General features: G+C 44.1%; 1 protein-coding gene across 1 annotated transcript in view; it reads right to left on the bottom strand.

Annotated features, from left to right (window-relative positions):
- The window catches only part of hmga2 (high mobility group AT-hook 2), a 93872-nt gene extending 70140 nt beyond the window's left edge, over window positions 1-23732 (bottom strand). The window contains exons 1-3 of the mRNA XM_041869243.2: window positions 22954-23732; window positions 18954-19040; window positions 4691-4741 (exon numbers count right to left, since the gene is read on the bottom strand). Of these exons, the coding sequence (XP_041725177.1) occupies window positions 4691-4741; window positions 18954-19040; window positions 22954-23082 (267 nt within the window). The 5' untranslated portion in view covers window positions 23083-23732. The remainder of the gene's footprint in view (window positions 1-4690; window positions 4742-18953; window positions 19041-22953) is intronic.
- Between the last annotated feature and the right edge of the window lie 237 nt (window positions 23733-23969).

Below are 23969 nucleotides of genomic sequence, written 5' to 3'. Positions count from 1 at the left end.
GAGGCACACACAAGCGCATTTCCGCAAACACACACACAGGCATACACACACGTGTGCGGGTGGGAACACACACACACACACACCGTAGGAAGTGTGTATGTACTCCAACCGCATAATTAAAGCAACATAACAGAAGCCAACACAGGGAGCGTTTGTTACTGATACCTCTAATATACCCTTTAACCTAAAGATATCCACACTGATACCTCTATCATACCCTTTAACCTAAAGATATCCACACTGATACCTGTAACATACCCTTTAACCTAAAGATATCCACACTGATACCTCTATCATACACTTTAACCTAAAAATATCCACACTGATACCTCTATCATAGGCTTTTACCTAAAGATATCCACACTGATAACTCTAACATACCCTTTAACCTAAAGATATCCACACTGATACCTCTAACATACCCTTTAACCTAAAGATATCCACACTGATACCTCTATCATACACTTTAACCTAAAAATATCCACACTGATACCTCTATCATAGCCTTTTACCTAAAGATATCCACACTGATACCTCTAACATACCCTTTAACCTAAAGATATCCACACTGATACCTCTAACATACCCTTTAACCTAAAGATATCCACACTGATACCTCTAACATACCCTTTAACCTAAAGATATCCACACTGCTACCTCTAACATACACTTTAACCTAAAGGTATCCACATTGATACCTCTAACATACCCTTTAACCTAAAGATATCCAAACTGATACCTCTAACATACCCTTTAACCTAAAGATATCCACACTGATACCTCTAACATACCCTTTAACCTAAAGATATCCACACTGATACCTCTAACATACCCTTTAACCTAAAGATATCCACACTGATACCTCTAACATACCCTTTAACCTAAAGATATCCACACTGATACCTCTATCATACCCTTTAACCTAAAGATATCCACACTGATACCTCTAACATACCCTTTAACCTAAAGATATCCACACTGATACCTCTATCATACCCTTTAACCTAAAAATATCCATACTGATACCTCTATCATAGCCTTTAACCTAAAGATATCCACACTGATACCTCTAACATACCCTTTAACCTAAAGATATCCACACTGATACCTGTAACATACCCTTTAACCTAAAGATATCCACACTGATACCTCTAACATACCCTTTAACCTAAAGCTATCCACACTGATACCTCTATCATACCCTTTAACCTAAAGATATCCACACTGATACCTCTAACATACCCTTTAACCTAAAGATATCCACACTGATACCTCTAACATACCCTTTAACCTAAAGATATCCACACTGATACCTCTAACATACCTTTTAACCTAAAGATATCCACACTGATACCTCTAACATTCCCTTTAACCTAAAGATATCCACACTGATACCTCTATCATAGCCTTTAACCTAAAGATATCCACACTGATACCTCTAACATTCCCTTTAACCTAAAGATATCCACACTGATACCTCTAACATACCCTTTAACCTAAAGATATCCACACTGATACATCTAACATACCCTTTAACCTAAAGATATCCACACTGATACCTCTAACATACCCTTTAACCTAAAGATATCCACACTGATACCTCTAACATACCCTTTAACCTAAAGATATCCACACTGCTACCTCTAACATACCCTTTAACCTAAAGGTATCCACACTGATACCTCTAACATACCCTTTAACCTAAAGATATCCACACTGATACCTCTAACATACCCTTTAACCTAAAGATATCCACACTGCTACCTCTAACATACCCTTTAACTTAAAGGTATCCACACTGATACCTCTAACATACCCTTTAACCTAAAGATATCCACACTGATACCTCTAACATACCCTTTAACCTAAAGATATCCACACTGATACCTCTAACATACCCTTTAACCTAAAGATATCCACACTGATACCTCTAACATACCCTTTAACCTAAAGATATCCACACTGATACCTGTAACATACCCTTTAACCTAAAGATATCCACACTGATACCTCTAACATACCCTTTAACCTAAAGATATCCACACTGATACCTCTATCATACCCTTTAACCTAAAGATATCCACACTGATACCTCTAACATACCCTTTAACCTAAAGATATCCACACTGATACCTCTAACATACCCTTTAACCTAAAGATATCCACACTGATACCTCTAACATACCTTTTAACCTAAAGATATCCACACTGATACCTCTAACATTCCCTTTAACCTAAAGATATCCACACTGATACCTCTATCATAGCCTTTAACCTAAAGATATCCACACTGATACCTCTAACATTCCCTTTAACCTAAAGATATCCACACTGATAACTCTATCATAGCCTTTAACCTAAATATATCCACACTGATACCTCTAACATACCCTTTAACCTAAAGATATCCACACTGATACCTCTAACATACCATTTAACCTAAAGATATCCACACTGATACCTCTAACATACCCTTTAACCTAAAGATATCCACACTGCTACCTCTAACATACCCTTTAACCTAAAGATATCCACACTGATACCTCTAACATACCCTTTCACCTAAAGATATCCACACTGATACCTCTAACATACCCTTTAACCTAAAGATATCCACACTGATACCTCTATCATAGCCTTTAACCTAAAGATATCCACACTGATACCTCTATCATACACTTTAACCTAAAGATATCCACACTGATACCTCTAACATACCCTTTCACCTAAAGATATCCACACTGATACCTCTAACATACCCTTTAACCTAAAGATATCCACACTGATACCTCTAACATACCCTTTAACCTAAAGATATCCACACTGATACCTGTAACATACCCTTTAACCTAAAGATATCCACACTGCTACCTCTAACATACCCTTTAACCTAAAGATATCCACACTGATACCTCTAACATACCCTTTAACCTAAAGATATCCACACTGATACCTCTAACATACCATTTAACCTAAAGATATCCACACTGATACCTGTAACATACCCTTTAACCTAAAGATATCCACACTGATACCTCTATCATAGCCTTTAACCTAAAGATATCCACACTGATACCTCTATCATACCCTTTAACCTAAAGATATCCACACTGATACCTCTAACATACCCTTTAACCTAAAGATATCCACACTGATACCTCTAACATACCCTTTAACCTAAAGATATCCACACTGATACCTCTAACATACCATTTAACCCAAAAGATATCCACACTGATACCTGTAACATACCCTTTAACCTAAAGATATCCACACTGATACCGCTATCATAGCCTTTAACCTAAAGATATCCACACTGCTACCTCTAACATACCCTTTAACCTAAAGATATCCACACTGATACCTCTAACATACCATTTAACCTAAAGATATCCACACTGATACCTGTAACATACCCTTTAACCTAAAGATATCCACACTGATACCTCTATCATAGCCTTTAACCTAAAGATATCCACACTGATACCTCTAACATACCCTTTAACCTAAAGATATCCACACTGATACCTGTAACATACCCTTTAACCTAAAGATATCCACACTGATACCTCTAACATACCCTTTAACCTAAAGATATCCACACTGCTACCTGTAACATACCCTTTAACCTAAAGATATCCACACTGATACCGCTAACATACCCTTTAACCTAAAGATATCCACACTGATACCTCTATCATACCATTTAACCTAAAGATATCCACACTGATACCTCTAACATACCCTTTAACCTAAAGATATCCACACTGATACCTCTATCATACCCTTTAACCTAAAGATATCCACACTGATACCTCTATCATAGCCTTTAACCTAAAGATATCCACACTGTTACCTCTAACATACCCTTTAACCTAAAGATATCCACACTGATACCTCTAACATACCCTTTAACCTAAAGATATCCACACTGATACCTCTAACATACCCTTTAACCTAAAGATATCCACACTGATACCTCTAACATACCCTTTAACCTAAAGATATCCACACTGATACCTGTAACATACCCTTTAACCTAAAGATATCCACACTGATACCTCTATCATAGCCTTTAACCTAAAGATATCCACACTGCTACCTGTAACATACCCTTTAACCTAAAGATATCCACACTGATACTGCTAACATACCCTTTAACCTAAAGATATCCACACTGATACCTCTAACATACCCTTTAACCTTAAGATATCCACACTGATACCTGTAACATACCCTTTAACCTAAAGATATCCACACTGATACCTGTAACATACCCTTTAACCTAAAGATATCCACACTGATACCTCTAACATACCCTTTAACCTAAAGATATCCACACTGATACCTGTAACATACCCTTTAACCTAAAGATATCCACACTGATACCTCTATCATAGCCTTTAACCTAAAGATATCCACACTGATACCTCTAATATACCCTTTAACCTAAAGATATCCACACTGATACCTCTATCTCTGACTCAGAAACACATAAACAACTGACAGGTTATATCATGTTAAATATGTATCAGGTTTAAATGCCTTGTGGAAGAGTGTTTTGTGTAGTGTTGAGATTTCCATACACGAGCATGCATGTGCATACACGCACACGCGCACACACACGCACGCGCACACACACACACACACACACACAGTGTTTGGTGGAATGGGGTCAAAGGTGACTCACCCATTTCCTGGGTCTGCCTCTGGGTCTCTTCTCTCCAGAGGCCAGGGCTTTCTGCAAAACAAACACAAGACTCCTCATTAGACACAACATATAGAAAATATATCTATATCTAGAAATACATCTAGAACTACATCTAGAAAAATATCTAGAAATATATCTCATATTTCATCACTTATTTATCCCCCCTGCAGGGCTAACAAAAAAAAACACTCTTAGAAAAAAGGGTTTCAGAACAGTTCTTCGGCTGTCCCCATAGGAGAACCCTTTGGAGGGTTCTACATGGAACCCAATAGGGTTCTACCTGGACCCCAAAAGGGTTCTTCAAAGGGTTCTCCTATGGGGACTGCCGAAGAACCCTTTTAGGTTCTAGATAGCACCTTTTTTTCTAAGAGTGTAGACATTGACCTAGTTAATAGTCATTGGTTATCATTCACATCCATTGTGTTCAGTTATTTATTTCCCCTTCAGGGTTAACTGAGAGAACAATAGTGTTTGTGTCACTCGATCATCTCCAAGGTTGCAGAGATAATGGTTGGATACCTGTATATCTGCCTCAAGGTACTTTCAGTGGGACATATAACCCTGTGTTTATAAGAGAAGAGAGTGTAGTGTAGTGTAGTGTAGTGTAGTGTGCCTCCTTTATCCCCAACCCCACCTGTAACAAATCCCCCATTTCAGCACTACAAAAGTTCCTCCAGTTGGCTGAGAGCAATATTTCACCAGTACAGTTTTCTGCTCTTCAGGTTGGAATGAGGTAGACCTTTATCAGAGGTCTCCCCTCTCAGATAAGAACCATGGTGGGCAGTTATAGGGTGCCTCCCAAATGGCACACTATTCCAAATAGTGCACTACTTTTCACCAGGGAGCACACGGCTCAGGTCAACAGTAGTGTACTAAGTAGGAAATGGGGTGAATCATTGGATGTTATTAACCTGCACCTGCGATAAAATCTGTAAAATATGTGTACGCGACCAATAAAATGTAATCTGTAATCGTCTGTAATCTGTAATCGTCTCGGTAGAGCTATACGGCTCCTCCTTCTCATGTCTCTGTGACTGCCTCCTCCTCCTCATCCTCTTCCTCATCCTCTTCCTCCTCCTCCTCTTCCCCCTCCTCCTCCTCCTCCTCCTCCTCCTCCTCCTCTTTCACCTCCTCCTCCACCTCCTCTCCACCTCCTCTTCCACCTCCTCCTCCACCTCCACCTCCTCCTCTTCCACCTCCTCCTCCTCCTCTTCCACCTCCTCCTCTTCCACCTCCTCCTCCTCCACCTCCTCTTCCACCTCCTCCTCCTCTTCCACCTCCTCCTCCTCCTCTTCCACCTCCTCCTCTTCCACCTCCTCCTCCTCCACCTCCTCTTCCACCTCCTCCTCCTCTTCCACCTCCTCCTCCTCCACCTCCTCCTCCACCAGAGAGCCAAGAGCCAAACCAAGAGCCAGGTCTCAGGTTCCAGGGTAATTCTAGTCTAGGTCTCCCTTACCCATCCAAACAGGAATGGCTTTGTGATGGTAACTGAGTCAATCGGAGTGTAGTGATGACTTGGTGAAAAAGTATGTTATGTTGTAATGCATTGATGAATGGCCAATGCAATTCCCCTCAATGCCTCCATTATTAGCCAAATAATGATCATTTTGTGCAGAAAACCCGATTCAGACAGAACCACCAGGCCAAAGATGGACCAGGCCAAATTGCATTTACTCGAACTGCCCTATGGCCAGTCCTCCCCCCCCCGTCTCAGAGAGATCCCGTCTGCAGGTGGTTCTTCTCACAGCCTCATCTTCTCTGGTGAGATGATCCTTTAGCTGCCAAACACACACACACACACACCCACACCCTTATCTGCCAAACACCTCCACTACTTCCCCTGCTGCTCTGGAGGTTACCGGCCTATCAGTCACCAGCCGTCAAAGCACAGACTAGAGCGCCAACTACATCCCCGCAAACCGACAAGCCCTTAAGGACTAAAAAGCTCGTGAGATGATATGATTCACAGAAGATCACATTTATGTTGACATTTTTTTTCCTCAGGCCCACTTTCAACCTGAATGTCTGAAGACGAGCTCGCATTTTCTGCATTCCACCCTTATTCCCAATGGTGTGCTGCAGACAGACTCACAGAAGAGATGCCCCCCAGATAGGGGGGCTGTGTCTCAAATCACACCCTATTCCCTATTTAGTGCACTTCTTTTGACCAGAGCCATTTGGGACACACACCATGTTTACAGAAGGGACTAAGTCAGACTGGAACTTGGCTGGTTAACGTATATAGCCTCCCGTCGTATTGGCTGGTTAACGTATATAGCCTCCCGTCGTATTGGCTGGTTAACGTATATAACCTCCCGTCGTATTGGCTGGTTAACGTATATAGCCTCCAGTCGTATTGGCTGGTTAACGTATATAGCCTCCCGTCGTATTGGCTGGTTAACGTATATAGCCTCCCCGTCGTATTGGCTGGTTAACGTATATAGCCTCCCCGTCGTATTGGCTGGTTAACGTATATAGCCTCCCGTCGTATTGGCTGGTTAACGTATATAGCCTCCCGTCGTATTGGCTGGTTAACGTATATAGCCTCCCGTCGTATTGGCTGGTTAACGTATATAGCCTCCCGTCGTATTGGCTGGTTAACGTATATAGCCTCCCGTCGTATTGGCTGGTTAACGTATATAGCCTCCCGTCGTATTGGCTGGTTAACGTATATAGCCTCCCGTCGTATTGGCTGGTTAACGTATATAGCCTCCCCGTCGTATTGGCTGGTTAACGTATATAGCCTCCCGTCGTATTGGCTGGTTAACGTATATAACCTCCCGTCGTATTGGCTGGTTAACGTATATAGCCTCCAGTCGTATTGGCTGGTTAACGTATATAGCCTCCCGTCGTATTGGCTGGTTAACGTATATAGCCTCCCGTCGTATTGGCTGGTTAACGTATATAGCCTCCCCGTCGTATTGGCTGGTTAACGTATATAGCCTCCCGTCGTATTGGCTGGTTAACGTATATAGCCTCCCGTCGTATTGGCTGGTTAACGTATATAGCCTCCCGTCGTATTGGCTGGTTAACGTATATAGCCTCCCGTCGTATTGGCTGGTTAACGTATATAGCCTCCCGTCGTATTGGCTGGTTAACGTATATAGCCTCCCGTCGTATTGGCTGGTTAACGTATATAGCCTCCCGTCGTATTGGCTGGTTAACGTATATAGCCTCCCGTCGTATTGGCTGGTTAACGTATATAGCCTCCCGTCGTATTGGCTGGTTAACGTATATAGCCTCCCGTCGTATTGGCTGGTTAACGTATATAGCCTCCCGTCGTATTGGCTGGTTAACGTATATAGCCTCCCGTCGTATTGGCTGGTTAACGTATATAACCTCCCGTCGTATTGGCTGGTTAACGTATATAGCCTCCAGTCGTATTGGCTGGTTAACGTATATAACCTCCCGTCGTATTGGCTGGTTAACGTATATAGCCTCCCCGTCGTATTGGCTGGTTAACGTATATAGCCTCCCGTCGTATTGGCTGGTTAACGTATATAGCCTCCCGTCGTATTGGCTGGTTAACGTATATAGCCTCCCGTCGTATTGGCTGGTTAACGTATATAGCCTCCCGTCGTATTGGCTGGTTAACGTATATAGCCTCCCGTCGTATTGGCTGGTTAACGTATATAGCCTCCCGTCGTATTGGGTGGTTAACGTATATAGCCTCCAGTCGTATTGGCTGGTTAACGTATATAGCCTCCCGTCGTATTGGCTGGTTAACGTATATAGCCTCCCGTCGTATTGGCTGGTTAACGTATATAGCCTCCCGTCGTATTGGCTGGTTAACGTATATAGCCTCCCGTCGTATTGGCTGGTTAACGTATATAGCCTCCCGTCGTATTGGCTGGTTAACGTATATAGCCTCCCCGTCGTATTGGCTGGTTAACGTATATAGCCTCCCGTCGTATTGGCTGGTTAACGTATATAGCCTCCCGTCGTATTGGGTGGTTAACGTATATAGCCTCCAGTCGTATTGGCTGGTTAACGTATATAGCCTCCCGTCGTATTGGCTGGTTAACGTATATAGCCTCCCGTCGTATTGGCTGGTTAACGTATATAACCTCCCGTCGTATTGGCTGGTTAACGTATATAGCCTCCAGTCGTATTGGCTGGTTAACGTATATAACCTCCCGTCGTATTGGCTGGTTAACGTATATAGCCTCCCGTCGTATTGGCTGGTTAACGTATATAGCCTCCCGTCGTATTGGCTGGTTAACGTATATAGCCTCCCGTCGTATTGGCTGGTTAACGTATATAGCCTCCCGTCGTATTGGCTGGTTAACGTATATAGCCTCCCGTCGTATTGGCTGGTTAACGTATATAGCCTCCCGTCGTATTGGCTGGTTAACGTATATAGCCTCCCGTCGTATTGTGAGACAACTTGGCTGGTTAACGTATATATCCTCCCATCGTATTGTGAGACAACTTGGCTGGTTAACCGCACCTAAATATAACCATTACCAGCACCTAAATATAACCATGACCAGCACCTAAATATAACCATTACCAGCACCTAAATATAACCATGACCAGCACCTAAATATAACCATTACCAGCACCTAAATATAACCATTACCAGCACCTAAATATAACCATTATCAGCACCGAAATATAACCATACCAGCACCTAAATATAACCATTACCAGCACCTAAATATAACCATTACCAGCACCTAAATATAACCATGACCAGCACCTAAATATAACCATTACTAGCACCTAAATATAACCATTACCAGCACCTAAATATAACCAAGACCAGTACCTAAATATAACCATTACAGCACCTAAATATAAACATTACCAGCACCTAAATATAACCATTACAGCACCTAAATACAACCATTACAGCACCTAAATATAAACATTACCAGCACCGAAATATAACCATTACCAGCACCTAAATATAACCATGACCAGCACCTAAATATAACCATTACTAGCACCTAAATATAACCATTACCAGCACCTAAATATAACCATTACCAGCACCTAAATATAACCATGACCAACACATAAATATAACCATGACCAGCACCTAAATATAACCATGACCCGCACCTAAATATAACCATTACCAGCACCTAAATATAACCATTACCAGCACCTAAATATAACCATGACCAGCACATAAATATAACCATTACCAGCACCTAAATATAACCATGACCAGCACCTAAATATAACCATGACCAGCACCTAAATATAACCATTACCAGCATCTAAATATAACCATTACCAGCACCTAAATATAACCATTACCAGCACCCAAATATAACCATTACCAGCACCCAAATATAACCATGACCAGCACCTAAATATAACCATGACCAGCACCTAAATATAACCATTACTAGCACCTAAATATAACCATTACCAGCACCTAAATATAACCATTACCAGCACCTAAATATAACCATTACCAGCACCTAAATATAACCATTACAGCACCTAAATATAACCATTACAGCACGTAAATATAACCATTACCAGCACCTAAATATAACCATTATCAGCACCTAAATATAACCATGACCAGCACCCAAATATAACCATGACCAGCACCTAAATATAACCATTACCAGCACCTAAATATAACCATTACCAGCACCTAAATATAACCATTACCAGCACCTAAATATAAACATTACCAGCACCTAAATATAACCATTTACCAGCACCTAAATATAACCATTACCAGCACCTAAATATAAACATTACCAGCACCAAAATATAAACATTTCCATCACCTAAATATAACCATTACCAGCACCTAAATATAACCATTACCAATACCTAAGTATAACCATTTCCAGCACCTAAATATAACCATTACAGCACCTAAATATAACCATTACCATCACCTAAATATAACCATTATCAGCACCTAAATATAACCATACCAGCACCCAAATATAACCATGACCAGCACCTAAATATAACCATTACTAGCACCTAAATATAACCATTACCGGCACCTAAATATAACCATGACCGGCACCTAAATATAACCATTACTAGCACCTAAATATAACCATTACCAGCACCTAAATATAACCATTACCAGCACATAAATAACCAAGACCAGTACCTAAATATAACCATTACAGCACCTAAATATAAACATTACCAGCACCTAAATATAAACATTACCAGCACCTAAATATAAACATTACCAGCACCTAAATATAAACATTACCAGCACCTAAATATAACCATGACCAGCACATGAATATAACAATTACCAGCACCTAAATATAACCATGACCAGCACCTAAATATAACCATGACCAGCACCTAAATATAACCATGACCAGCACATAAATATAACCATTACCAGCACCTAAATATAACCATGACCAGCACCTAAATATAACCATTACCAGCACCTAAATATAACCATTACCAGCACCTAAATATAACCATTTCCAGCACCTAAATATAACCATTACCAGCACCTAAATATAACCATTACCAGCACATATATATCCATTACCAGCACCTAAATATAACCATTACCAGCACCTAAATATAACCATTACCAGCACCTAAATATAAACATTACCAGCACCTAAATATAACCATTACCAGCACCTAAATATAACCATGACCAGCACATAAATATAACCATTACCAGCACCTAAATATAACCATGACCAGCACCTAAATATAACCGTGACCAGCACCTAAATATAACCATTACCAGCACCTAAATATAACCATGACCAGCACATAAATATAACCATTACCAGCACCTAAATATAACCATGACCAGCACCTAAATATAACCATTACCAGCACCTAAATATAACCATTACCAGCACCTAAATATAACCATTACCAGCACCTAAATATAAACATTACCAGCACCTAAATATAACCATTACCAGCACCTAAATATAACCATTACCAGCACCTAAATATAACCATTACCAGCACCTAAATATAAACATTACCAGCACCTAAATATAACCATTACCAGCACCTAAATATAACCATTACCAGCACCTAAATATAACCATGACCAGCACCTAAATATAACCATTACCAGCACCTAAATATAACCATTACCCCAGCACCTAAATATAACCATTACCAGCACCTAAATATAAACATTACCAGCACCTAAATATAACCATTACCAGCACCTAAATATAACCATTACCAGCACCTAAGTATAACCATTTCCAGCACCTAAATATAAACCTTACCAGCACCAAAATATAAACATTTCCAGCACCTAAATATAACCATGACCAGCACCTAAATATAACCATTACAAGCACCTAAATATAACCATTACCAGCACCTAAATATAACCATTACCAGCACCCAAATGTAAACATTACCAGCACCTAAATATAACCATTACCAGCACCTAAATATAACAAAGACCAGCACCTAAATATAACCATTACTAGCACCTAAATATAACCATTACCAGCACCTAAATATAACAATTACCAGCACCTAAATATAACCATTACCAGCACCTAAATATAACCATTACCAGCACCTAAATATAACCATTACAGCACGTAAATATAACCATTACCAGCACCTAAATATAACCATTACCAGCACCTAAATATAACCATTATCAGCACCTAAATATAACCATACCAGCACCCAAATATAACCATTACAGCACGTAAATATAACCATTACCAGCACCTAACAATAACCATTACCAGCACCTAAATATAACCATTACCAGCACCTAAATATAACCATTACTAGCACCTAAATATAACCATTACCAGCACCTAAATATAACCATTACCAGCACCTAAATAACCAAGACCAGTACCTAAATATAACCATTACAGCACCTAAATATAAACATTATCAGCACCTAAATATAACCATTACCAGCACCTAAATATAAATATTACCAGCACCTAAATATAACCATGACCAGCACCTAAATATAACCATGACCAGCACATAAATATAACCATGACCAGCACCTAAATATAACCATGACCAGCACCTAAATATAACCATGACCAGCACCTAAATATAACCATGACCAGCACATAAATATAACCATTACCAGCACCTAAATATAACCATTACCAGCACCTAAATATAACCATTACCAGCACCTAAATATAACCATTACCAGCACCTAAATATAAACATTACCAGCACCTAAATATAAACATTACCAGCACCTAAATATAACCATTTACCAGCACCTAAATATAACCATTACCAGCACCTAAATATAAACATTACCAGCACCAAAATATAAACATTTCCAGCACCTAAATATAACCATTACCAGCACCTAAATATAACCATTACCAGCACCTAAGTATAACCATTTCCAGCACCTAAATATAACCATTACCAGCACCTAAATATAACCATTACCAGCACATATATATCCATTACCAGCACCTAAATATAACCATTACCAGCACCTAAATATAACCATTACCAGCACCTAAATATAACCATTACCAGCACCTAAATATAAACATTACCAGCACCTAAATATAACCATGACCAGCACATAAATATAACCATTACCAGCACCTAAATATAACCATGACCAGCACCTAAATATAACCATGACCAGCACCTAAATATAACCATTACCAGCACCTAAATATAACCATGACCAGCACATAAATATAACCATTACCAGCACCTAAATATAACCATGATCAGCACCTAAATATAACCATTACCAGCACCTAAATATAACCATTACCAGCACCTAAATATAACCATTACCAGCACCTAAATATAAACATTACCAGCACCTAAATATAACCATTACCAGCACCTAAATATAACCATTACCAGCACCTAAATATAACCATTACCAGCACCTAAATATAAACATTACCAGCACCTAAATATAACCATTACCAGCACATAAATATAACCATTACCAGCACCTAAATATAACCATGACCAGCACCTAAATATAACCATTACCAGCACCTAAATATAACCATGACCAGCACCTAAATATAACCATTACCAGCACCTAAATATAACCATTACCAGCACCTAAATATAACCATTACCAGCACCTAAATATAAACATTACCAGCACCTAAATATAACCATTACCAGCACCTAAATATAAACATTACCAGCACCTAAATATAACCATTACCAGCACCTAAATATAACCATTACCAGCACCTAAGTATAACCATTTCCAGCACCTAAATATAAACATTACCAGCACCAAAATATAAACATTTCCAGCACCTAAATATAACCATTACCAGCACCTAAATATAACCATTACCAGCACCTAAGTATAACCATTTCCAGCACCTAAATATAACCATTACCAGCACCTAAATATAACCATTACCAGCACCTAAATATAACCACTACAGCACCTATATATAAACATTACCAGCACCTATATATAACCATTACAGCACCTAAATATAACCATTACAGCACCTAAATATAACCATTACCAGCAGTCTACTTCTGCTCACCACCACTACAGCCAATCAGTGTTCTTGAACCCAGTTGTCTGATTGCATTTGTAATGAGGGCATTTAATGGTCTGTCTGTAACACAACACCCTCACAGTGTTTTAATTTATAGTCCCGGTGTGTGTGTGTGTGTGTGTGTGTGTGTGTGTGTGTGTGTGTGTGTGTGTGTGTGTGTGTGTGTGTGTGTGTGTGTGTGTGTGTGTGTGTGTGTGTGTGTGTGTGTGTGTGTGTGTGTGTGTGTGTGTGTGTGTGTGTGTGTGTGTGTGTGTGTGTGTGTGTGTGTGTGAAGACAAGCCACTAGTCGTTAGCACGGCCTGGCCTCATCAGGTCAAACTGGGGATGGAAGGAAGGCTAGATGGGGAAGGAGGAGGAGGACAGGAGGTAGAGGAGGAGGACAGGAAGAGGAGGACAGGAGGTGGAGTAGAACAGGAGGAGGTCAGGAGGAGGACAGGAGGAGGAGGAGGACAGGAGGAGGAGGAGGAGGAGGAGGACAGAAGGTGGAGGAGGAGGAGGACAGGAGGAGGAGGACAGGAGGAAGAGGACAGGAGGAGGAGGAGGAGGAAGAGGAGGAGGAGGAGGAGGACAGAAGGTGGAGGAGGAGGAGGACAGGAGGAAGAGGACAGGAGGTGGAGGAGGAGGAGGAGGAGGAGGAGGACAGAAGGTGGAGGAGGAGGAGGAGGAGGACAGAAGGTGGAGGAGGAGGAGGAGGAGGAGGAGGACAGGAGGAAGAGGACAGGAGGTGGAGGACAGGATGAGGAGGAGGAGGAGGAGGAGGACAGAAGGTGGAGGAGGAGGAGGAGGAGGACAGAAGGTGGAGGAGGAGGAGGAGGACAGGAGGAAGAGGACAGGAGGTGGAGGACAGGAGGAGGAGGAGGAGGAGGATGACAGAAGGTGGAGGAGGAGGAGGAGGAGGAGGACAGGAGGAGGAGGACAGGAGGAAGAGGCCAGGAGGAGGAGGAGGAGGAGGAGGAGGACGAGGAGGAGGAGGAGGACAGAAGGTGGAGGAGGAGGACAGGAGGAGGAGGAGGACAGGAGGAGGAGGAGGAGGAGGAGGAGGAGGAGGAGGAGGAGGAGGAGGACAGAAGGTGGAGGAGGAGGAGGAGGACAGAAGGTGGAGGAGGAGGACAGGAGGAAGAGGACAGGAGGTGGAGGACAGGAGGAGGAGGAGGAGGGAGGAGGAGGAGGAGGAGGAGGAGGAGGAGGAGGACAGAAGGTGGAGGAGGAGGAGGAGGAGGACAGGAGGAGGAGGACAGGAGGAAGAGGCCAGGAGGAGGGGGAGGAGGAGGACGAGGAGGACGAGGACGAGGAGGAGGAGGACAGAAGGTGGAGGAGGAGGAGGAGGACAGGAGGAAGAGGACAGGAGGTGGAGGACAGGAGGAGGAGGACAGGAGGTGGAGGAGGAGGACAGGAGGAGGACAGGAGGAGGAGGACAGAAGGTGGAGGAGGAGGAGGACAGGAGGAGGAGGACAGGAGGTGGAGGACAGGAGGTGGAGGACAGGAGGAGGAGGACAGGAGGTGGAGGAGGAGGACAGGAGGAGGAGGACAGGAGGAGGAGGACAGAAGGTGGAGGAGGACAGGAAGAGGTCAGGAGGACAGGAGGAGGAGGAGGAGGAGGAGGAGGACAGGAGGAGGAGGAGGAGGAGGACAGAAGTTGGAGGAGGAGGACAGAAGGTGGAAGAGGAGGAGGAGGACAGGAGGAGGACAGGAGGAAGAGGACAGGAGGTGAAGGACAGGAGGAGGAGGACAGGAGGTAGAGGAGGAGGACAGGAGGTAGAGGAGGACAGGAGGAGGAGGAGGACAGGAGGAGCAGGACAGGAGGAAGAGGACAGGAGGTGGAGGACAGGAGGAGGAGGACAGGAGGTGGAGGAGGAGGACAGGAGGAGGAGGAGGAGGAGGAAGAGGAGGAGGACAGAAGGTGGAGGAGGAGGAGGTCAGGAGGAGGAGGACAGGAGGAAGAGGACAGGAGGTGGAGGAGGAGGACAGGAGGAGGAGGACGGGAGGTAGAGGAGGAGGACAGGAGGAGGAGGAGGACAGAAGGTGGAGGACAGGAGGTGAAGGAGGACAGGAGGTAGAGGAGGAGGACAGGAAGAGGTCAGGAGGTCAGGAGGAGGAGGAGGTCAGGAGGAGGAGGAGGACGAGGAGGAGGAGGGTTTAAATGAGCAGACTGGCACATTGTATATAGATCAGGTTCCAACATGACTGCAGCTGCTGAGTGGAGAATATCTCAGTGTATCATCATGTCTCCTAGACAGAGGTACTGAAGAGATGATCACACTAATCTCCACTACTATGGGTGGCCTTGGAGCCTGATTATAATACAATGTTAATGACTGGAATGATTGAATGAATAACTTGGGGATATTGTTCTGCTAACAAGACAGTTTCCACATATTCAGGACTGTGCCAGCCAACTAGTACCTAAATACGTCATGTGTGTTATCTGATATCACATGGTCATGTTACAACACGTTTAAACCACTAAGGCCATAATTAACATGGCACAATGCTTTGGATAGGCCGGAATCTTAGCCAATCCTAATTCCTAGTTCAGATGAAAACATGGCTTATATTTATCACACTATAATTGTTACGATTGTCCATATCTCAGGCTGCTTCCCAAAAGGCACCCTATTCCCTATATAGTGCACTACTTTTGATCAGTGCCCTATGGGCCCTTCGGGCCCTGCTCAATAGTAGTGCACTAAATAAGGAAGAGGGTGCAATTTGGAATTCAGATTTAATTAAATGAGGTCATCTGTTTTTGGTTAATAACCAATGAATGACCTGATGCTTCTATCCCAGAAAGCACATCCTGTGGCACAGAATATGGAAAGAGGGGCACACAAACCATAGTGTGACGTTTGGGACGCGTTTGGGGACGCGGCCGTTTGGGGACGCGGCCGTTTGGGGACGCGGCCGTTTGGGGACGCGGCCGTTTGGGGACGCGGCCGTTTGGGGACGCGGCCGTTTGGGGACGCAGCATGTGTCAAAGCCCTGTATATCAAGCCCTGCCGACCATACACATCCTCATATCATACACATCACAACATCTCTCAGGATGGTAGTCGGTGTGATTGATTTGGGGGAGAGGGCGAGGAGAGAGGAGAGGAGAGGAGAGGGGAGGGGAGGGGAGAGGAGAGGAGAGGAGAGGAGAGGAGAGGAGAGGAGAGGAGAGGAGAGGAGAGGAGAGGAGAGGAGAGGAGAGGAGAGGAGAGGAGAGGAGAGGAGAGGAGAGGAGAGGAGGTTAATGCATAGGCTTATGTTTTTTAAGTCATGTTTTTAAAAAATCGGCCCTGCATCTGGGCTCAGAAAGTGATCTGGGCTCAGAAAAGGTGGGTGACCACTGGGGCCACCCATAGGACAATGGTTTAATTCCTGCTGTGTCCACCCATAGGACAATGGTTTAATTCCTGCTGTGTCCACCCATAGGACAATGGTTTAATTCCTGCTGTGTCCACCCATAGGACAATGGTTTAATTCCTGCTGTGTCCACCCATAGGACAATGGTTTAATTCCTGCTGTGTCCACCCATAGGACAATGGTTTAATTCCTGCTGTGTCCACCCATAGGACAACGGTTTAATTCCTGATGGGGCCACCCATAGGACAACGGTTTAATTCCTGATGGGGCCACCCATAGGACAATTGTTTATACTATAATAGCACTGTGTCCCTGTATGTGTGTGCTCCACTGGTATGCCTGAGTTAGAGGTGCTGTTGATGTGTCAGGGTTAGGGTGAGGTGTTGAGGTGTTGAGGTGTCAGGGTTAGGGTTAGGGTGAGGTGTTGAGGTGAGGTGTCAGGGTTAGGATTAGGGTGAGGTGTCAGGGTTAGGGTGATGTGTTGAGGTGTCAGGGTTAGGATTAGGGTGAGGTGTCAGGGATAGGGTTAGGGTTAGGGTGAGGTGTCAGGGTTAGGGTGAGGTGTTGAGGTGTCAGGGTTAGGGTGAGGTGTTGAGGTGTCAGGGTTAGGGTTAGGGTGAGGTGTTGAGGTGTTGAGATGTCAGGGTTAGGGTTAGGGTTAGGTGTTGAGGTGTCAGGGTTAGGGTTAGGGTGAGGTGTTGAGGTGTTGAGATGTCAGGGTTAGGGTTAGGTTGAGGTGTCAGGGTTAGGGTGAGGTGTTGAGGTGTTAGGGTTAGGGTGAGGTGTTGAGATGTCAGGGTTAGGGTGAGGTGTTGAGGTGTTGAGGTGTTGAGGTGTTGAGGTGTCAGGGTGAGGGTGAGGTGTTGAGGTGTTGAGGTGTTGAGGTGTCAGCGTGAGGGTGAGGTGTTGAGGTGTTGAGGTGTTGAGGTGTCAGGGTGAGGGTGAGGTGTTGAGGTGTTGAGGTGTTGAGGTGTCAGGGTGAGGTGTTGAGGTGTTGAGGTGTTGAGGTGTCAGGGTTAGGGTGAGGGTGAGGTGTTGAGGTGTTGAGGTGTCAGGGTGAGGGTGAGGTGTTGAGGTGTTGAGGTGTTGAGGTGTTGAGGTGTTGAGGTGTCAGGGTGAGGGTGAGGTGTTGAGGTGTTGAGGTGTTGAGGTGTCAGGGTTAGGGTGAGGGTGAGGGTGATGTGTTGAGGTGCTGAGGTGTTGAGGTGTCAGGGTGAGGGTGAGGTGTTGAGGTGTTGAGGTGTCAGGGTGAGGGTGAGGTGTTGAGGTGTTGAGGTGTTGAGGTGAGGGTGAGGTGTTGAGGTGTCAGGGTTAGGGTGAGGTGTTGAGGTGTGTCTAGCAGTAGGCTGGTGTGTGTGTGTGTGTGTGAAGGTTAGGTGTTTCAGCAGCATGGTTCTCACCCTGGCGGCTGCCTTGGACGGGCATTTGTTCTTGCTGCCTCTGGGACGGCCCCTTGGTCGTTTAGGGGCGGGCTCTCCAGTAGGTTCCTACAGACAGACAGACAGACAGACAGACAGACAGACAGACAGACAGACAGACAGACAGACAGACAGACAGACAGACAGACAGACAGACAGGGGGAGAAACAAGTTGAACATGAACATGGGGCTGAGCGTAGAGGACTAAGGCCAGGAAACATAGTCTGTGTCCCAAATTGCACCCTATTCCCTATTTAGTGCACTACTTTTGACCAGGGTCCATAGGCACCATATAGGGAAGAGGGTGCCATTTGGGACGCAAACAAAGCTATGGCCCACTGCCCCCCTCTCCTCCCCCCTCCCTCCCTCGCTCTCTCTCTTCTAAAGGAAAATGTCCCTTTCAACAATGTGCCCATTTACTGGTGGTCTCTTGGTCTGTCTCCCATTTACTGGTGGTCTCTTGGTCTGTCTACCATTTACTGGTGGTCTCTTGAGTCTGTCTACCATTTACTGGTGGTCTCTTGGTCTGTCTCCCATTTACTGGTGGTCTCTTGGTCTGTCTACCATTTACTGGTGGTCTCTTGGTCTGTCTACCATTTACTGGTGGTCTCTTGGTCTGTCTACCATTTACTGGTGGTCTCTTGAGTCTGTCTACCATTTACTGGTGGTCTCTTGGTCTGTCTACCATTTACTGGTGGTCTCTTGGTCTGTCTACCATTTACTGGTGGTCTCTTGGTCTGTCTACCATTTACTGGTGGTCTCTTGGTCTGTCTACCATTTACTGGTGGTCTCTTGGTCTGTCTACCATTTACTGGTGGTCTCTTGGTCTGTCTACCATTTACTGGTGGTCTCTTGGTCTGTCTACCATTTACTGGTGGTCTCTTGAGTCTGTCTACCATTTACTGGTGGTCTCTTGGTCTGTCTACCATTTACTGGTGGTCTCTTGGTCTGTCTACCATTTACTGGTGGTCTCTTGGTCTGTCTACCATTTACTGGTGGTCTCTTGGTCTGTCTACCATTTACTGGTGGTCTCTTGGTCTGTCTACCATTTACTGGTGGTCTCTTGGTCTGTCTCCCATTTACTGGTGGTCTCTTGGTCTGTCTACCATTTACTGGTGGTCTCTTGGTCTGTCTACCATTTACTGGTGGTCTCTTGGTCTGTCTCCCATTTACTGGTGGTCTCTTGGTCTGTCTCCCATTTACTGGTGGTCTCTTGGTCTGTCTACCATTTACTGGTGGTCTCTTGGTCTGTCTCCCATTTACTGGTGGTCTCTTGGTCTGTCTCCCATTTACTGGTGGTCTCTTGGTCTGTCTACCATGTATGTGAGAGTGAGAGTTGTTTCTGCTGTCAAAAAAAATCTAAATCCTCACACTAAATCTGCCCTCAGACTTTGTTTTTAAAGGATAGGCATTGCACACCATTTACCAACATCCACTTTCACAGCCCTTCGCTGAATATGATAGGTTACTAATCTATTAATAACTAAAAAAAGACAAGCTCAGTTCTGGTGCCTTGTTTATTACTAAGAATAGAATCTACATTTTAGTCATTTAGCAGACGCTCTTATACAGAGCCACTTACAGTTAGTGAGTGCATACATTTTTCATGCTGGCCCCCCCCGTGGGAATCGAACCCACAACCCTGGCGTTGCAAGCGCCATGCTCTACCAACTGAGCTACAGGAGACCCCTTTATACATATCAGTAGGTAATACCCCTTTAATACATATCAGTAGGTAACTGGCAAACTGGGAGGGGGTGTTGTTAAACCATGGAGGCTGGTTGCATTGCAAATTAGGGAGGTGTTAAACAATGGAAGTGTTCATGAATTTACCTGCAGAGAAGCAGAGAACCATTCACACAGACCTGATACCTGCAGAGAAGCAGAGAACCATTCACACATACCTGATCCCTGCAGAGAAGCAGAGAACCATTCACACATACCTGATCCCTGCAGAGAAGCAGAGAACCATTCACACAGACCTGATACCTGCAGAGAAGCAGAAAACCATTCACACAGACCTGATACCTGCAGAGAAGCAGAGAACCATTCACACAGACCTGATACCTGCAGAGAAGCAGAGAACCATTCACACAGACCTGATACCTGCAGAGAAGCAGAGAACCATTCACACATACCTGATCCCTGCAGAGAAGCAGAGAACCATTCACACAGACCTGATACCTGCAGAGAAGCAGAAAACCATTCACACAGACCTGATACCTGCAGAGAAGCAGAGAACCATTCACACAGACCTGATACCTGCAGAGAAGCAGAGAACCATTCACACAGACCTGATACCTGCAGAGAAGCAGAGAACCATTCACACAGACCTGATACCTGCAGAGAAGCAGAGAACCATTCACACAGACCTGATACCTGCAGAGAAGCAGAGAACCATTCACACAGACCTGATACCTGCAGAGAAGCAGAGAACCATTCACACAGACCTGATACCTGCAGAGAAGCAGAGAACCATTCACACAGACCTGATACCTGCAGAGAAGCAGAGAACCATTCACACAGACCTGATACCTGCAGAGAAGCAGAGAACCATTCACACAGACCTGATACCTGCAGAGAAGCAGAGAACCATTCACACAGACCTGATACCTGCAGAGAAGCAGAGAACCATTCACACAGACCTGATACCTGCAGAGAACCATTCACACAGACCTGATACCTGCAGAGAAGCAGAGAACCATTCACACAGACCTGATACCTGCAGAGAAGCAGAGAACCATTCACACAGACCTGATACCTGCAGAGAAGCAGAGAACCATTCACACAGACCTGATACCTGCAGAGAAGCAGAGAACCATTCACACAGACCTGATACCTGTATTCTAGTTACAGGGTCTGTGAAAATGCAGGAATCATGACTAGGTCTTTTGGTGGCTTTTAATTGACCATGTTTTATTTTTTTACCCCTACCTCTTTCAGATAACAGCTGCCATACATAAGCAGGCGCGGTACATTAGTGGGATCTTTGTCTGTGTATGAAAAGGGGGTATGTAATGCCAAACTGTTGTGCTTTGGCCACCAGTAGGTGTTTGCATTTTTGAAAAAAAAACGGAATGTATTTTTATGAATGTTGATGTGAGTCACATTATGACTTCGTTTAGGCACTGAATCATATCCTTTATCAACCATAAACACATCTACATGAATACTTTAAAATATCTCTCGGGTGTTACAGGATGTGTGAGTCAATTTGACGGAATATCTTCTAATGAACCTCAGCAGATCACTATTCATGACCAATCAAAACACAGCCTGCCGAGGTTCCTACAGTAGGACAACCTATGCATAGCCTGTCTTGTCTCGAACCAATGTTTTCAAAAAAAATAAACAAGGGGTAATTGCAAACGCAACCAAATTGTTGAGTCATTCGTGGCAAAGTTATATCGAAGGAAATGTGTTATAAAATCAAGTACGTGGTGCAGCTATGCATTGGCTCAACCTATAGTTGGGATTAACTGGCGAAGCCAATGGGGATGAAAACTTCCTTAGGCCTATATCATTTCTAAACTACAAACAGCCGTTACGTTTCACACAATAATATTATTCTCTGTATATTTAAAATATATATGGAATCGTATAGTTCTGCAATCCTATATGTTGTTGAATGGTGAAACTAAACCCCGACGGTTCGACGGGCTTATCTACAACGACTGAGTCCTCTCTACTTAGAATCATTGCCAACCTTAACCCCCTAACCGCATTTAAAAAACAAACCGAACCTTTTTGTAAACAGCAACAACAACATTCCATGCTTTACTGTCCCTGCAGGTCCGTTTGATTGTTCCAAGTTTTGCGTTAACAACATCGGTATAGCGCTGCGCGGTGCATCCGGACAGAGTTGCCTATCCCCAAAGCGCAATGGGAACACACACACGCACACTAGCATAGTGGCAACTGCATATATGTCTGGCATGTACGTAAAGCCTACATCGGATTAAAAAAATACATTAGGACCGACCTTAACAGGCTTCCTCGGTCTGCCCGGTTTGCGCTTGGCCGGAGCCTCTGCAGCCGCCGCCGGCTCCGGCTCCGGCTCCTGGGTCCCGGTTCCTGAACTCTCCCCGGCTTCTTCACCGTGTGCACTCATTGTGACTTTGTACCAAATAGTAATCTCTCCTGCAGCAGCTTCTATCTACTGTACAACACACACCGTCAGCCTGGAGCCTATCCTGCCCTGCCTGCACACTAACCGACCACACCGCCAGCCACCGGACGTCCTGGTGCACGAGCTTGAGAGGGGGGATCCTCTTGTTGTAAGCTAATGCACGAATCAACCGGCAGGTAGGCTATCAAAGTTACACGGAATATGTTGGTGCTACTCAAAAGAAAAACAAAAGAAGAAAAAAAAAACGCCGGAGGGAGATGTTGCTTGACTGTATTATGAACAGCACGTGCTGCCCACTTCAGTATTTGGCTCAGAAAAAAACCCTCCCCGTCTCCTCTCTCTGTCGAAGTGGGTGGGGGTGGCCTTGGTGATAAAAATAAGCCCGGGATCGATTGGAATTTCAGCTCCTGTCGTTACAAATGAGCGGGAGACCTATTGAAAATAAATGGTGACAGGGGCGCACAGTCAAATCCACGTGTCGTGATTTGACTGACAAATAACAATAACTAGACTTTTATAACGTAGACTATATGACCGGGGCAAGAGTTTTTACACGGATTGGCAAGACTACAAAAAAACAGTGGGCATTATAAATGCATCTCCACAGCCCACACGAAACCAGCCTACTCACTGAATGAGAATGAGGTAAAAAAGAGAGAGAGAGAGAGAGAAAGCACCTTTCCTGTGGGAGGATAATGGGGGTGAGGGAGGGTGAGGAGGAGGGAGGCACCACAAGAGAGAAAAAAAAAACTGGCCCTATGCCAGAGAAAACATGAGAAATTCTGCGACGCCAAGAGGGAGACCACATTGAGACAAAGTCACGTGTCCAGCAGCACCATTCATGTAACTGGCCCAGGTCCCATCAGAGA

This window comes from Coregonus clupeaformis, unplaced genomic scaffold (genome assembly GCF_020615455.1).
Source record: "Coregonus clupeaformis isolate EN_2021a unplaced genomic scaffold, ASM2061545v1 scaf0454, whole genome shotgun sequence".
NCBI lineage: Eukaryota > Metazoa > Chordata > Actinopteri > Salmoniformes > Salmonidae > Coregonus > Coregonus clupeaformis.
Note: the sequence above shows the minus strand (reverse complement) of the source record. Positions and strands in the feature narration are given on the sequence as shown.